Genomic DNA, 17382 nt, shown 5'->3' on the forward strand with positions numbered 1-17382 from the left:
AGTTGCACTATATAGGCTCAGTTTTTCGTCGTCTACCTCAAATTTCAGTCGGAGACTAACTGCTGTCGGAGCTGCACCTCTATTCGTTGTCTTCGAGTAATGACACTGAAGATGGCGTTACGCAAAAACTTGTTGCTCTCCAAAATCCAAATTGGGAAAGAGATGAAAGATCGAAAAAGTAGACGTAGTTACAATCCCATTTCGACAATTTTCAAAGGTAATACTTTTTAAACTCCTATAAGCTCTTTATTATTTTTTAAGGCCAAAATAAAAGTCGGGCTTGATAACAAAGAAACGGCTTATCCGAAATAAATTTTTTTTTAAATTCAGAAAAGCTGTTTCTTTGTTATCAATCCCGGCTTTTATTTTGGCCTTAAAAAATAAAAGTCCCGATTTAACTTTTATTTCCGGACTTTTGTTCTTAAAAGTCCGAGTTTAACTAGTTCTATCGGACTCAAAAAATAAAAATACAGATTTTATTTTTATATGTGGACTTTTATGGAAAAGGTTCGAAAAATAAAAAAGATACATGATTCGACATGATATTGCTATAGGGATACCTGAGAACTCCAACATTTGCACCTAGGACAATTTTTTGACCCGGACTTTTTCGACTCCGAAAAAAATTATAATTATAATTTTCCGTCCCTGCAAACAACCGTTATAAAACCGATAAACCTTCGATAAAAGAACGATAACCTTTATTTAATAGTGCAAAAAAAATTCAAGGCCCAATATGCCTCCTAACAGAATTTAGGCCGAGCTTCTCTTCCAATTTGCGTCGTCATGCTTCTTTTTTTTCTAATTTTACCTAGAAATTGGCGGGATGGAACCTGTATGTTTTACGACGACTCCGAACTGCAACTGGCAGAAATACACTCGAAGTGTTTGTCAAATAGTCGCCAAAGGGTGACCCCGCTTAAAAAAACTTATTTCTAATTCAAAAGACTTGTTTCTAAATTTTTGATGTTTCTTTGCCCGGGGCTTGAACTCAATCACGCTACCATCACACTACGATGGCCACCGCCAACCTTTAGTATCGATAGAAAATGTATGGGATTAAAGCGGTTGGTAAGCGGAATACAAAGCTTTATATAGCCACGCAGTTTCCCCAACTCAATTGTGAATTTCACCTAACCGGGGCGAATGCCGTTTCCATTGCGAATGAATTATACACATATTTAGCAGGCGAGTCCTCATGGAACTAAGGGGTAGGGTGGCGGGTATGATCCAGATGGTTCAACGTGGCTATATTACTTCGCTTCCGTATTGTGGCCGGAGCGTGCTTGGTATACCACACCGAATGTCCTGGATTCAAGTTCCGAGCAAAGCAGCATCAAAAAAAAAAATGTTTTTGTAAGCGGAGGTCGCCCCTCGGCAGTGCTTTTGCAAACTGACTGACTAAATTTCTGCCATGCTGCACGGGGTCGGCTAGGAGTCGGCATAAAACAAGTAGGTCCCTTGCCGCCAATTTGTAGAAAAACTTTTATCTCTTCCGACAAACGATAACTCTTCTGGCATGACTTTACTTGACTTGATTTGCTTTGACTTAGCTTTACTTCACAGGCAGGTGGATAGATCAAGATAGCCAGAATAATGTGTGTCGGGTTTGATCAAAACATTTTTGTCTAAACATATCCAAGTTTAGCCAGAGCTGTTTAAAATAAAGTTCTTATAAGTCAACGTTTTTTCTTTTTTAGCCATCAGGTAAATATATAAGCTCTGATTGTTGAAACATCGTTGCTGTAAAACCTCTGGCGCTATATATTTTTTGCACCAGCCACCTCTTTCTGTTCAATGAGCCTACCTCAACGCCTGGTGTACATAGATAAATGTAGGGTCTTGGGATCGTATACCGTCAATCCCAAGATTTCGTATTACAAGCCCCCCCAGATACTTATCCGCAACTTCATGATATTGTTCCAGATCGTCAATCATCTCATTGACGTCAGCAGTATGTTTCCATATTCCTTAGTTGTTGACAATATGATGATCTGAAGATCCTGCCATTAAGTTGTGTTGACTAAAACTTTTCCATTTGACTTATTTTGTTTGGTTGATTTTCCGACAGGGTGGATAAATGATGTATATTGGAACGATTTTCCGTCATCCCTTGTCAAATTTGGTTTTGAGACAAACCGGTTTCGGCGTTGTGCCATCATCAGTGTCGATTTTCGTTCTGATCTGTTGTTGTCATTTGTCCTGTATTTATAGTTCGTAGGTATATGAGCAGGTATTGTAAAATTGATGCTTGTGTATATTTAGTTATGTGTATGTGCTGTGTGTTCGTTCAGAACCGAGGGTGGTTTACTAATCGATTTGTGTGGCTGACTGGGGTAGGTAGAAATCTGTGATTTTAGTCGTTTGACCTTCTTTGTCGGTTTTTTGTTTTGGTGTGTTAATTGTTTTGTGTTTATTTGTTATTGTGCGTTTGTCTGTTGTACCTGTGTGATTAAGTTGTTTCCTGTACACAAGTTTTAAAGGCTCGAATATTGTGTCAGAAATGGTGTTTATCTGTTCGTTTATTATTCTACCGTCGAATGTTTTCTGTTTGTAGATTTCCATGTTTTCGAGTACGTTGAGACGTCGGCCCTTTTCTTGTATGTGAAGAACCCTGACTGTTTTATTGATGTTTGCTGGGGAACATTCATTCTCGACCATGTGATTCGCGAAGTTAGACTCGGGTATAATGTTTGGATTCCGTATTTTTTTGTTGTAATCTCTAATATGTTCTCTGAACCTCGTTCTTATTTGCCGTCCTGTTTGTCCTATGTAACTATGCTGGCATCCGCAGGTAAGCTTGTATACGCCGTAGCTGCTAAACGGATCCTCTGAGTTAATGTTAGTTCTTAGTTTTCGCCCTAGATTGTTCGATGTTTTGAATGCTGTGTTAATGTTGTATTTTTTAAAGAAATTTGCCAATTTATATGTTGCTTTTCCAGTATATGTCATAGTAGTCCAGCTATTATTTTCTTTTTCATTATTTCTTTTTTGTTCTCCATTTGTCCTTCTGAGCTTATCTACTAGTGCTTTTTTATATCCGTTGTTTGCAGCGATATTATATATGACCTCAAGTTCTCTCTTATATGCCTCTTGTGTAAGAGGTGTTCTTTCAAGTCTATGTACCAAGTGCCATAATGCTGCATTTTTATGATGTTGAGGGTGATTTGAGGTATTGTGTATTATTGTGTCTGTGGCCGTTGACTTTCTATATATGTTATAGTTAAATCTTTTGGCTTCTTTATCAATATTTATCGTGAGGTCTTTAAAAAATACAACACTAACACAGCATTCAAAACATCGAACAATCTAGGGCGAAAACTAAGAACTAACATTAACTCAGAGGATCCGTTTAGCAGCTACGGCGTATACAAGCTTACCTGCGGATGCCAGCATAGTTACATAGGACAAACAGGACGGCAAATAAGAACGAGGTTCAGAGAACATATTAGAGATTACAACAAAAAAATACGGAATCCAAACATTATACCCGAGTCTAACTTCGCGAATCACATGGTCGAGAATGAATGTTCCCCAGCAAACATCAATAAAACAGTCAGGGTTGTTCACATACAAGAAAAGGGCCGACGTCTCAGCGTACTCGAAAACATGGAAATCTACAAACAGAAAACATTCGACGGTAGAATAATAAACGAACAGATAAACACCATTTCTGACACAATATTCGAGCCTTTAAAACTTGTGTACAGGAAACAACTTAATCACACAGGTACAACAGACAAACGCACAATAACAAATAAACACAAAACAATTAACACACCAAAACAAAAAACCGACAAAGAAGGTCAAACGACTAAAATCACAGATTTCTACCTACCCCAGTCAGCCACACAAATCGATTAGTAAACCACCCTCGGTTCTGAACGAACACACAGCACATACACATAACTAAATATACACAAGCATCAATTTTACAATACCTGCTCATATACCTACGAACTATAAATACAGGACAAATGACAACAACAGATCAGAACGAAAATCGACACTGATGATGGCACAACGCCGAAACCGGTTTGTCTCAAAACCAAATTTGACAAGGGATGACGGAAAATCGTTCCAATATACATCACTTTTCCATTTCCTCTAAGGAAATGAAATAAACCCTCCCACATAAGTAAATACAGAACGCAGGCATTATTTTCTTACACGTAGCTTCAAATTTCAGAAAGGCATTAAAAAAATCTACGCCGCAAATAAGTCAAGAAGCAACACGTAAATTTATGAGAGGGAATACTGTCAAATGCGTATCTAATTCGTAAAATGTACTGACTTCACATCTCTGGTTTATTGCATCATGGGCATATATGTATATAATACATATGGGGTATTCCATCCCATTTCGACCAATTTTGAACCCGACCCCTTTAGAATTGGCTGAAAGTTTTTCTTCTTTTTCTAGCTTACGAAAGACGTTTTTCAGAAGTTTTTCAAATTTTTTCATCCAACTCAAAAAAAGTTATGAATTTTTAAAAAAACACTGTTTCTGTTTTCAAAATGCTATAACTTTTTCAAAAATTGACCGTTTGGGATCTTTTTTTTTTTTAATTTGTTTTTAAATGTACTTTTCGGAAAAAATTCAAAAAAATTTTTAAAGTTTTTTTTGTAATTTTTCGGTTTTTCGAGATTTTTCGAATTTCGCCCTTTTTTTCTCATAAAAAACTTCAATCAATTCTGCAATCATCCCCACTAATCCCGGAGTGGGCCGAGAATTGTTTTTTTTTTATTTAATTGAAAAAAAAACTTTAAAATTTTTTTTGTATTTTTTCCGAAAAGTACATTTAAAAATATATTTAAAAAAAAATGATCCCAAACGGTCAATTTTTGAAAAATTTATAGCATTTTGAAAAAAACACGGTTTTTTTTCAAAATATTTAAAACTTATTTTGAGTTGGAAAACGATGTTTTCTTCAAAATGCTATAACTTTTTCAAAAATTGACCGTTTGGGATCATTTTTTTTTAAATATGTTTTTAAATGTACTTTTCGGAAAAAATGCAAAAAAAATTTTAAAGTTTTTTTGTTTTCAATTAAATAAAAAAAAAAAAAAAATTCTCGGCCCACTCCGGGATTAGTGGGGATGATTGCAGAATTGATTGAAGTTTTTTATGAGAAAAAAAGGGCGAAATTCGAAAAATCTGGAAAAACTGAAAAATTACAAAAAAAAAAACTTTAAATTTTTTTTTGAATTTTTTCCGAAAAGTACATTTAAAAACAAATTAAAAAAAAAAGATCCCAAACGGTCAATTTTTGAAAAAGTTATAGCGTTTTGAAAACAAAAACAGTGTTTTTTTAAAAATTCATAACTTTTTTTGAGTTGGATGAAAAAATTTGAAAAACTTCTGGAAAACGTCTTTCGTAAGCCAGAAAAAGAAGAAAAACTTTCGGCCAATTCTAAAGGGGTCGGGTTCAAAATTGATCGAAATGGGATGGAATACCCCATATATATAATACATATATTACATATATGATCATGGGAGACTTTTGTGTGGAAATGAAATGAAATATTGAATGCGAGGGTGAATATAAATAAATCGAATTTATCTTTAGAATTTTTTTTTTTAACTCAACTGCGTATTTCCCCTTTTGATTAAAAGATTTAAAATTATTTTTCTTAAATGCATCCTAGCAAAATGAAACAAGTTGTGTGCATTTTGATGTGTTCTTTTGCAGAAATCGGTTTTATTTGGTGCTTTTTTTTTAAATATGTAGTTTTCCAAAGGAAATATACGTAGTATCTATCCTTGTATCTATCATAGTTGGAATATTTGTATGTATGTTTTGAGAATGTATACTTTTGGATGATTTGAATGTACTACAGTTATGTTTATTATATTTATGTATATAGATGTTCTGATGTATGCTTGCATTGTATATGTAGATGTATATTACCCTGCAAAAAATAGTGCGACCAATCCCTAAAGAGAGCGGTCTCCGATTGATCTCTCTTGTCTACTTTGGGGCATAATTGAGCCCCTCTAGTTCCTTTTGGTTACAGTTGTGATTAGTCAGGTTTAAATCTATGTTGTTCATTTTAAGAAACATAAAAAGAGGTAACGGAGTGAGTTAAATAAAAACAAGTAAGACCTTTCATGAATGAGGCTGAACAATAATCTTATCCAATTCGTAATCTCCAAATAATGCGCTGTATAAGATAAGAAATATATAGTGAACAGATGTACCTACCTAAAAGATTTTAAAATTAATATAAAAAACCCCCTTATCTGAACGATCGTTTGTATGGGATATATATTATATATAGCTCGATCGAAATGATTTTTACAGGAAATCTTCTATGATAAATTATAATATATATCGCCAAGTTTCACGTTTTTATATCGGAAACTAAGGAAGAAATGGCCAAAAATCTTTCTATCTGAACGATCGGTTGTATGGGATAGGTATATACTATATACATATAGCTCCGATCAAAGTGATTTTTTCAGGAAATCTTCTATGATATATTAGAATAAATATCACAAAGTTTAACGTTTTTATATTGGAAATTAAGGGAGAAATTGCCAAAAATCTTTCTATCTGAACGATCGGTTGTATGGGATATATACTATATATATCTCCGATCAAAGCGATTTTTTCAGAAAATCTTCTATGATATATTAGAATATATATCACCGAGATTTACGTTTATACTTTCTAAATTGCGGCAGGAATGACCAAAATCGTTTTATCTGAACGATCGGTTGTATGGGAGATATATGTTATAGTGGTCCGATCCTACCAGATCCGACAAATGTCTAATATAATACAAAAATACATCCTTGTGCCAAATTTTATTGAGATATCTCAAAATTTGAGGGACTAGTTTGCGTTCAAACAGACAGACGGACAGCCGTTCGTCGCCCTGTTCAATTCGGTATACTTAATGGTGAGTCTTCTATATTTCTCAACGTTACAAACATCGGACCAAAGTTAATATACCATTTCATGTTCATGGAAGGTATAAAAATTATAGGTGATTGATTGGAATTATTTAAGAAAAATGCGGAGCCCTATACCGAACCTAAATGGCTTGGACCATATGTTCCATTATTGTGGACCCATATTTCTTGGAATGAGTTGTTGACTTAATAATTTTTTTACATATGTACATTAGACAGGGTCGATTTATTTACCGATATCGCGCCATTTTCGATAAGATTTGGGCTCAGGAAAAAAAGTTCCACTACGCATACCCAAAAAAATAATTTTCGAGCCTGCAAAATTTAATTTTTTTGGCTTTTTTTTGACTTTGATTTTTAAGGTTTTTTCATGACCTAATAAAAAAATTTTCATTTGATTGTAAAATTTTCATGTATACCCTGTCCGACCCAAAGTGTCCGCTAAAAACGTTGTCGACAATTTTGGGTAGGACGGGGTATACATATGAAAATTTTTTTAGTAGGTCATGAAAAAAAACCTTAAAAATCATAGTCGCAAAAAATTCAAAAAAATTAAATTTCGCAGGCTCGAAAATTATTTTTTTGGGTATGCGTTGTGGAACCTTTTCTTTCTGAGCCCAAATCCTATCGAAAAATCTATGGCGCGATATCGGTAAACTTTCGTCCATACAAATCGACCCACCCTAATGTACATATATGATAAGAATTTTTTGCAAGTTTTAGTATTGCGTTTAAAATGTACATAGCCTCGTACCATAAGAAAACTAACACCTTTTGACGAGAAAAGAGATTAGTTTTAATTCGTTCCCATATGGATACAAAGCGGGTTGGTCCTATCATTCCCGTTCGGGTATAAATGTTAATTAGGCTCTTCATAGGACATGCTGAAACAAAAGGGAACAGTTCAACGCATACAAAGACTCATCCTAGACTAATCGCATTTTTGGCAGGGTGTGTACAGATTTATGTATTCATGTGCGTGCACGTATAATATTTAAATGCATTTTTCAATACTTAAATTATTATGCAAGCAATACTTTTTAAAATTTTTTTTTTGTAATGTAACTTATGCTAGTTTTCCGTTTGGGTTTTCATTTTTTCTATGCGTTCTTATGTGTGTATGTATGTTTGTGGTTGCATTTTTTTGTTGTATTTTATTTTTATTTGATGCAAATGTTATATTTTTGATTTTTTTTTTGTGCTTGAATACTTTTGTATTGCTTAATGATTTGTATGTTTGTGGTATAAACTTTTGTTTTCGTATATTTTTATTTTCTTGATGTTCCTTTTTTTCTATGCATAATTTGATAGTTTGTTGCTTTATACATATATTTTGTTCAAATATCCGTTCTTTTTTTCTTTTACCACTTACCCTCCTCGTTGGTGGCGCACAGCGGTCCCACCCATTTCCCTTTAACACAACGTATTTTGCATAATCTTCGATCACCCAATGGTCCTATTTCACCTGGAAAACGTATTTCCGACACTTCAGTGAATTGTTGTTGAATATCGACTTCTTCCTCTTCTTCTTCTTCCTCGTCTTCTTCAGTTTCATCGGGATGTACGGGTGAGTAGCCACCTTCTTCGTCGTAAATACCTGTCAATAAAATAGAGAATGTGTTAATGTGAGAAAAAATGTTTAAATGAAACGGTATGTTGAAATATTATACAGAAGAGAAAAAAAAGGATTGGAAATTTTTTTCCGAAATTCATCAAATTTCTTTTTTTACTTTCGATTTCTTTATGAAAAAAATTCTTTGAATTTTGTAACTAAAATATAGCAAATCATACTAAAGAACTAAATAAATTTTATTTTCGAGTGCATTTTCCCTTTATTTAAACACAGTACGGGCACACATATTGTAACCAATTTAAGGAAATTCCGATTATTATGCACCTTACTCAGCTTGCGTTGCTATTATACTCTCGGTTCCCTCGGTCACCCATTTCTCCTGAGGTCTAGTAATTTCGCGAACAGTTGTACTTCATGCTTGGTAATTGAGCTATATGCGCGTGTATGTGTGAGTAACTACTTCGGCTGATGACTACATGTGTGTGTGTGTGATATGATATATCTCACTTCTCGTCGCCTTCCATGCATGTATGTGTGTAAATGATGATTGACGTGTTCATGTACACAAGTGTGGTTTTTGTTGTTTCGTGATTCTTTACTAACAGCCTAGTGATGTCAACATTCGCCACAATATTAATGATCACTTGCTAGATCTGCACCTATCTTTGTACTCAAAGTATGTATGCTCGTACTGTGTTAAAATGAAAATATAAAATTTATTTAATTTAATAATACTCTCTGAGATCGTCGAAACGCGTAGAAGGGAAAAAGGAAATTGCCTTCTTATTTCTCGGCCGTTAAGCTCCATTAAAGAAAGCATAAAGTATATATTTGGCCCAACATGAAAACAATCTCAAAAACGTTTTCGAAAATTCTGAAAATTTTACAAAATTGAGAACTTTTTATTTTGAGGCCTCTGACAGTTTTTGAGTATGCGGCTTTGTAGCCCATCTATTTTAGTCTCACAAAGTACAAGTTATAGGTTTCTCAAAGTTCGCATTGATTTTTCAAATTTTTTTTGTTAAGGTGTTTTAGATTTTTCTCAATGTAAAGTGTGAGCATTTATTTTTATGAAATCTAAAAGACGCTTCGGAAAGGAAGTGTTTAAATGTATTTATCTATCCCCCTTTTTGTTGCATTGCTTTGAACTGTGTGTGAAGTTTCAAGTCTCAGAAGCAAGTCTCTTAAAAGTTGATCTTATTTTTTCCCACTTCCGTACAATCTATCTAAATATATCGATCCGGGCTTCCCCTAGCGAAACTTTTTTCAATAGGTTTTTTACTCCATTTGGCATCTGGAATAGCTTTTAAATTTCAGGTGGTCTGCAGCTTCCAGGGAAGCTACTTAAAAGCCGATCGCGTGATTCTTAGCCTCGTATGCACTTTTTAGTTATTTCGACCAGTGCTCTCAGCTATGTGTGAAGCTCTCAAGATTTTAGCTAAATAGGAAGTCGTTTAAAAGTTGACTGATCTAAACAGATACTATTTTTCAATACCTCCTAGCGAAACTTTTTGCAATAGGTATTGTAGAGCCTTGGACCTCTGGAAAATGTTTAAAATTTCTTCTAACAACTTTCCAGGAAGTTGAATAAAATTTTAAATCTCGTATGATTTTTTTATAATCTTGACCTAGTGTGATTTTTATCTCCGTCTCTTGCATGGTCTTGGTTCTCAGAACTTATTAGGTTGCAATTTTGTACCTTTAACAACTCCCTCGTTTAGTGCGTAATTTCTTAACATGTCGCCCCGAGCGGCACCTATTGAAATTGTTGCCCTTATTTAAAGCACTTGACTGCAGTGGTGTGACGGTAGAACGTTCGCCTACCACACCAAAGATTCAGGGTTCAAAGCCCGGGAAATGTAAAGGTTATTGTATATATTTATACAATGCCTTTGTCATCGGATTCTACACTACGTGTGAGGTATTAAGTTTGTAGCTCAATGGAAAGTTTCTCAAGAAGCCACAACCGAGATCCGTTCGAGATTATTTAATATTATAATATTACTAAGGAAGGTTATGAGCATGAAGGTGACTTTTTGGCCTTAAATTTGTAGCCAACAAAATATTAAAAAAACTATTCAGTTTTATTACTTGGCCAAGACTACAGCAGACTAACTAAACTTCTTTCCGTAGCTGAAGTATTTCAAGTTCTATAAAAGGTATGTTTTTATAGCTATGTGTTAGTAAGAGTATAATGATCGTAGTGGCAGTGGTTTAGTCATTGTAAAATGGGGCAGAAATTACGAAAAGTTTCTTATCTGAACAATCGGTTCTATGGGATACATACCATATATCCGAACGATCTCTATGATTTTTTTTAGAGAAGAATGTATGCTATATACGTAAGCATTTGGTGAAATTTGAAGCTTCTAGCTGTTAAAATGGGGCAAAAATAACGAAAAATGTGTTATCTGAACAATCAGTTGTATGGGACATATGTATATTATATATACTACCCATTTATAAAATTTTTTCAGACAACAATGAATTCTCTATACGTAAGCATTCGGTGAAGTTTAAAGCCTCTAGGTGTTAAAATGGGGCTGTAATTTTAGGGGACATATGCTATATGTACCACCGATCTCTTCGAATTTTTCAGACAACAATATTTGCTATATACGAAAGCACATGGTGAAGGTTGAAGCTTCAATCTGATAAATTGCGAACGATATGACAAAAATCCTCTTTTCTGAAAAATCGGTTTATGGGGGATATATGCTATAGTGGTCCGATCCGGCCGGTTCCCACAAATGTCTAATCAGATATCTAAATATACCCACTCACCAAATTTTATCAAGATATCTCAAAAATTGAGGGACTAGTTTGCATGCAAGCAGACAGACGTACGTGGCTAAATCAACTCAGCTCTTCATCCTGATTATTGGGGGGTCTATCTCTTTTCTTTTAAGGACTCACAATTTTGAGATTCGTGACAAAGTTAATATATCATTTAATTTTCATGAAAGCAATCCATGTGATTCGAATCTGCACAATTGTGCCATGAAATGACAATCTCTGCTTTAGAGTTACCTACATTAACTAATTGTGGACATTATCTCTGTGGCTGACAAAAAACTGACTTCCGTCTATGAATGTCATTATGAACGAGTTTCCTTCTCCCTTTAAAAGGAAGCGCCAAAAAATTGCACTCAGCATTTTAAGTATGCACTTCTAAAAGATTTCATAAAAAATTATGACATAATTTGGCTACTTAAGAAACAAAAGGCACCATTTCTATTCATTAACTACATAGCATATTTCATGTTGGAGCAAATGGGAAATAAGGAAAATCTTGTTCATCAGTGGATGACCCTTCCTCAATAAAGCTCGGCGCTGAAAACGCAAATGAATTAAAAGAATAATAAATTTTATTTTTATGAATTTCCCCACCCACACTCACAGAAGAAAATTAATTATGAATAATAAAATAACAAGAAAAATTAGAGATGAGATTGTACCGGGTATTTACCATTTTTATAGGTAAAGGTGGCCACCGTGGTGTGATGGTAGCGTGCTCCGTCTACCACACCGAATGCCCTGGGTTCACACTCCGGGCAAAGCAACATCAAAATTTTAGAAATAAGGTTTTTCAATTAAAAGAAATTTTTCTAAGCGGGGTCGCCCCTCGCCAGTGTTTGGCAAGCACTCCGAGTGTATTTCTGCCATGAAACGCTCTCAGTGAAAACTCATCTGCCTCGCAGATGCCGTTCGGAGTCGGCATAAAACAAATAGGTCCCGTCCCGCCAATTTGTAGGAAAAATTAAAAAGGAGCACGACGCAAATTGGAAGATAAGCTCGGCCTAAAACCTCTTCGGAGGTTATCGCGCCTTACATTTATTATTATTATTTTTTATAGGTAAATACCAGGAAAAAACCCTGTATATTCCTTTCATGTATCTTTTTTTGTATATTTAAAAATCATTTGAATCGAGGCTGTTTGGAATTACAATTCACCAATTAAATTTATATGTCATTTGAAACTAAAAAAATTTCGTTTTGATTTTTAACAAACAACCCAGTAAACACTCGGAGTGGACAATTAGTATGAAAGGAGTTCAAACTTCGGATAGTTTGCACTAGTAATGAACTCATTTAGGAGCCTGAAGTGATTCCTATATGACTTTTAGTACGCTCATATTTTGCCTCTAACATAAATCTTATACAGACGTCATTACGATATCATTTATGAGCCTTATTGGCCTCATATACTGTTAATTTTGAATTTTTTAATGACACTACTTCCGGGTTTTTAGGAAGAATTTTTGACACATATATGAAGCAGAAAATATAGGAGGCAAAATTGTAGTGATAAAATTCCCATGAGGATAACATAGAAATGAAATTAGTATTAGTTTAATTATATTTTTATTAAAAATAAATTGTCGCAGAAAAATTTCTGAGTTTTTATTCCGCTGCTGTCTATTTAGTAATTTTAATATTTTTCGTTTGTTCATAATTTCATCAAATTGGATTCATAAAAGACTCTTAGGTGATTTTTGCAGCTGATATTTTTCACATATTTCGAACCCATATTGAACTCCAGAACTGTAAGCGCTTTGAGAATGTTTATAGGATACACATATTTACCCTTGCTATTCTTTTTTATACTCAGCTGATCAGAGCTCACAGAGTATATTAACTTTGTTCGTATAACGGTAATCCGTAACGGCATAAACTAATCGAGATAGACATAGACTTCTATATATCAAAATGATCTGGGTGAAAAAAAGATTCATTTAGCCATGTCCGTTCGTCCGTCCGTCTGTAAACACGATAACTTGAGTAAATTTTGAGGTATCTTGATGAAATTTGGTATGTAGGTTCCTGGGCGCTCATCTCAGATCGCTATTTAAAATGAACGAAATCGGACTACAACCACGCCCACTTTTTCGATATCGAAAAACCGAAAAAGTGCAATAATTCATTACCAAAGACGGGTAAAGCGATGAAACTTGGTAGGTGCGTTGACCTTATGACGCAAAACAGAAAATAAGTAAATTTTTGGATAATGGGCGTGGCACCGCCCACTTTTAAAAGAAGGTAATTTAAAAGTTTTGCAAACTGTAATTTGGCAGTCGTTGAAGGTATCATGATGAAATTTGGCAGGCACGTTGCTCCTATTGCTATATGTGCGCTAAATAAAAATTAGCAAAATCGGTTGACGAACACGCCCACTTTTACAAATTTTTTTATTTAAGTCAAATTTTAACAAAAAATTTAAAATCTTTACAGTATATAAGTAAATTATGCCAACATTCAACTCCAGTAATGATATGGTGCAACCAAATATAAAAAAAACAAAATTTCAAAATGGGCGTGGCTCCGCCCTTTTTTATTTAATTCGTCTAGAATACTTTTAATGCCATAAGTCGAACTAAAATTTACCAATCCTTGTGAAATTTGGTAGGGACATATATTCTATGACGACAACTGTTTTCTGTGAAAATGGGCGAAATCGGTTGAAGCCACGCCTTCCGCTCGGCCATTAACACGATAACTTGAGCAAAAATCGATATATCTTTACTAAACTTAGTTCACGTACTTATCTGAACTCACTTTGAATTGGTATAAAAAATGGCCGAAAACCGACTATGACCACGCCCACTTTTTCGATATCGAAAATTACGAAAAATGAAAAAAATTCCATAATTCTATACCAAATATGAAAAAAGAGATGAAACATGGTAATTGGATTCGTTTGTTGACGCAAAATATAACTTTAGAAAAAACTTTGTGAAATGGGTGTGACACCTACCATATTAAGTAGAAGAAAACGACAAAGTTCTGCAGGGCGAAATCTAAAGCCCTTGGAATCTTAGCAGGAATACTGTTCGTGGTATTACATATATAAATAACTATGGCGCACTCCCTTTTAAAATACTCTTTAATACCTTCCATTTGAAACCAATGTCATACAAACACATTCCAGGGTTACCCTAGGTTAATTTTGCTAAATGGTGATTTTCCCTTATTTTGTCTCCAAAGCTCTCAGCTGAGTATGTAATGTTCGGTTACAACCGAACTTAATCTTCCTTACTGGTTTTTTTGTATAATCATCGACGTTTTTCAGCTCATGGACGCTTCTCGACATTTTTAATGTGAACGCAAAGCTGACGCGCTCGGTCCTGGTGCGTAGAACTATATCTGCCCCCAATAAGCGCTGACTATGCCTAATAAATAGGTGTCATATACGTCATCAGAATTTATTAGAGTTGTAAATGACGCCGGAAGGAGTTCCAGTAGAGTAGAGCTGTTTAAAAGCCGTTTAAGACTCATGTCGGACTGTTATTTAGGCTCAAATGATATACGTTAATATGCTCCTATAGGACGACCATTGCAAGAAGGGAAATGCATTGGTTTCGGCCTTCCAAATGAGCTCATACCTACTGTAAACGCTCCAATTTAGATATTTCTTCTGATTCTTTTTTTGACTTAAATTTTTTGCTGAGTTAACTAAAATTTGGGCAACGGTATGCATAATCGGTTAACGAAAAGCGCTATGGATAACTACCCACCAATATATTACAAATCGGCTACATTTTGGATTGAATTTGTATGTTTGTTTCCCATATTTTAAAAAAAAAATATTTTTACATACATATATAACTAATTTACCGGGAATTTACCATTCGGGTGTTTACCCCTTTCCCATCTCTAAGAAAAATATCTACTATTGTTGTAGTTTGATTAAAATGATACACAGATGGTTATAATCAAGAAGGTTTGCCTTTTCAATTATATTTTTGTATCAAAAGTGTCAGACAAATTTTAATGAGCCACTCACAAAGTGTCAAACAGAGACCATGAAGTATAAGTACAACAAAATGGATAGCGACAAGAAAATAAAGGTATTAGGATTAAGCGTAATGAAGTAGAAAATATATTAATGAAAATATGATAAAATAAATGTTAAAGACTGTCTTTATATAAATGGAAAAGTAGCGTCTGTCAGCCTACAAAGTGGTGGGACAGGCCTACTTGTTTTGTGCCGAACCCGAATGGTATCTACAAGGCAGATGAGCTTTCACTGAGAGCTTTTCATGGCAGAAATACACTCGGAGTGCTTCCCAAACACTGCCGAGGGGCGACCCCTTTTAAAAATATGTTCTTCTAAGTGAAAACAACTTGTTTCTAAAATTTTGGATGTTGCTTTTCCCGGGGCGTGACCCCATTATCTTCGGTGTGGTAGGCGGAGCACGCTACTATCACACCAAGGCTGATGGGATATATTTGGTTAGTTTAAAGAAAAAACATCATCCGATCGCAAAGATTCTGACCCAGATAAACAATTTTGCATGTTAATGCAACAACCACGATTTGAGCCAGATAAATCCAAATATAAGTCTGGGGCCGTATCGTGTTATACGATCCGTTTTTAAAATCACAATATCTACCCAATGGTGTATCGGATTAATACCATATGTTAACTAGTCAGTGAATTAAAACGCAGCGGCTGCGCTGGCTAGGCCATGTTATGCGAATGAAAGATGACGCTCCGGTCAAGAAAGTGTTTTTATCGGAGCCCGTCTATGGAATCAGAGGTAGAGGACGGCCCCCACTCCGCTGGGAGGATCAGGTGGAAAACAATTTAAACTCCCTTGGTGTGACCAATTGGCGCCGGTTAGCAGAGAGAAGGAGCGACTGGCGCGCCTTGTTGGACGGCCATAACCGTTTAAACGGTTAAGTGCCAATTAAGTAAGTGAGTAAGTAAGTTAACTAGTCATAACACGTACTTAGTAGATTTAAAATGTGTCACAATTTTATATATAGTTGGATATTTATCGGTTGAGTGAAAATAGTTTTCGATCCGTGATTGTGTAAGTGACGATACGACCCCCTGAACTCAATTCAACAACCAAACTGAATGCACCTATCAAAAATTATTGCCTTTATTATCAAAAACCTCCACCCTCTTGAAAAATACACGCAGCTTCCTAAGATCTAGTCTACTTGTTGCTTCTAGATCTGATAGCTGAAGTCTTAGACTAGCGAGCGCAGAATACGAACACAGTACATGCTCGATCATTTCCTCCTGCAACTCGCACTTCCTACAGCTACTACCACTGCCGAGGCCTTTGAAAGCGTGTGATCCCAAAATGCAGTGTTCAGGCAGAATACCCACTATGAGCCTACAGTCCTCTCTTCTTAGTGTGATAAGAGTCGGTGCAGGTCTTAACTTGATCGTCGGAGCTTTGCTGCTCTTTTTGCGCTCTTTGTAGCTAGCTAGTGACTTGGAAATCAATCTAGGCATCGCAATATTGTATTTATAATACCGATTCGTGTCATTTACCAGATTTCTTTTACTGGTACTTTGCACTATTATTTAGGTTCCTGTCTAAAACTTTTCATATTAGGACTAGTATTTTGCTCTAGAGTCTCTAGAGGCTTCACCTTCCTCCACATTGCTCCTCCTATGCTGAGCATATGTAGGAGAACTAACACGTTTGGCTATGTGTGAATTTTTTAACCACGTGCTCTCCTACCTCATCAAAGGTCCCTGGTTCAAGGCCAGGGAAAAGCAACATTAAAACACGTTTTTTTTCGTTAGAAATAAATTTTCTAATTGGGTCGTCTCTTGGCAGTGGTTTGGCAAACACTACCAGTGTATTTCTGCCATGAAAGGCTTCTCAGCGAAAACTCATATGCCTTACCGATGACGTTCGAAGTCGGCATAAATCATATAAGTCCCGCGCCGTTAAACTGCAGGAAAAATTAAAACGTTGCACGACGCAATTTGGAAGAGAAGCTCAGCTTAAACATCCTCGGAAGTATATGGCGCCTGGTGTCTACTTTTTATTTTAACATAACCAAATTTGGGCTCCACTTCAACTAGCGACCTGCCTTTGAACGTTTCTTCATCCCTTATCCTTTTGCTCTCTTATGATGGTAG

At 35.3% G+C, this 17382-nt stretch overlaps 1 protein-coding gene across 11 annotated transcripts in view; it reads right to left on the reverse strand.

Moving 5' to 3' along the window:
- The window catches only part of hig (hikaru genki), a 121102-nt gene that overhangs the window by 28617 nt on the left and 75103 nt on the right, over window positions 1-17382 (reverse strand). For all 11 annotated transcript variants that reach the window (XM_067775166.1, XM_067775168.1, XM_067775158.1 and 8 more), the window contains exon 4: window positions 8292-8516. In XM_067775166.1, coding sequence (XP_067631267.1) covers window positions 8292-8516 — 225 coding nt within the window. The remainder of the gene's footprint in view (window positions 1-8291; window positions 8517-17382) is intronic.

This window comes from Eurosta solidaginis, chromosome 3 (genome assembly GCF_040869045.1).
Source record: "Eurosta solidaginis isolate ZX-2024a chromosome 3, ASM4086904v1, whole genome shotgun sequence".
Taxonomy (NCBI): Eukaryota; Metazoa; Arthropoda; class Insecta; order Diptera; family Tephritidae; genus Eurosta; species Eurosta solidaginis.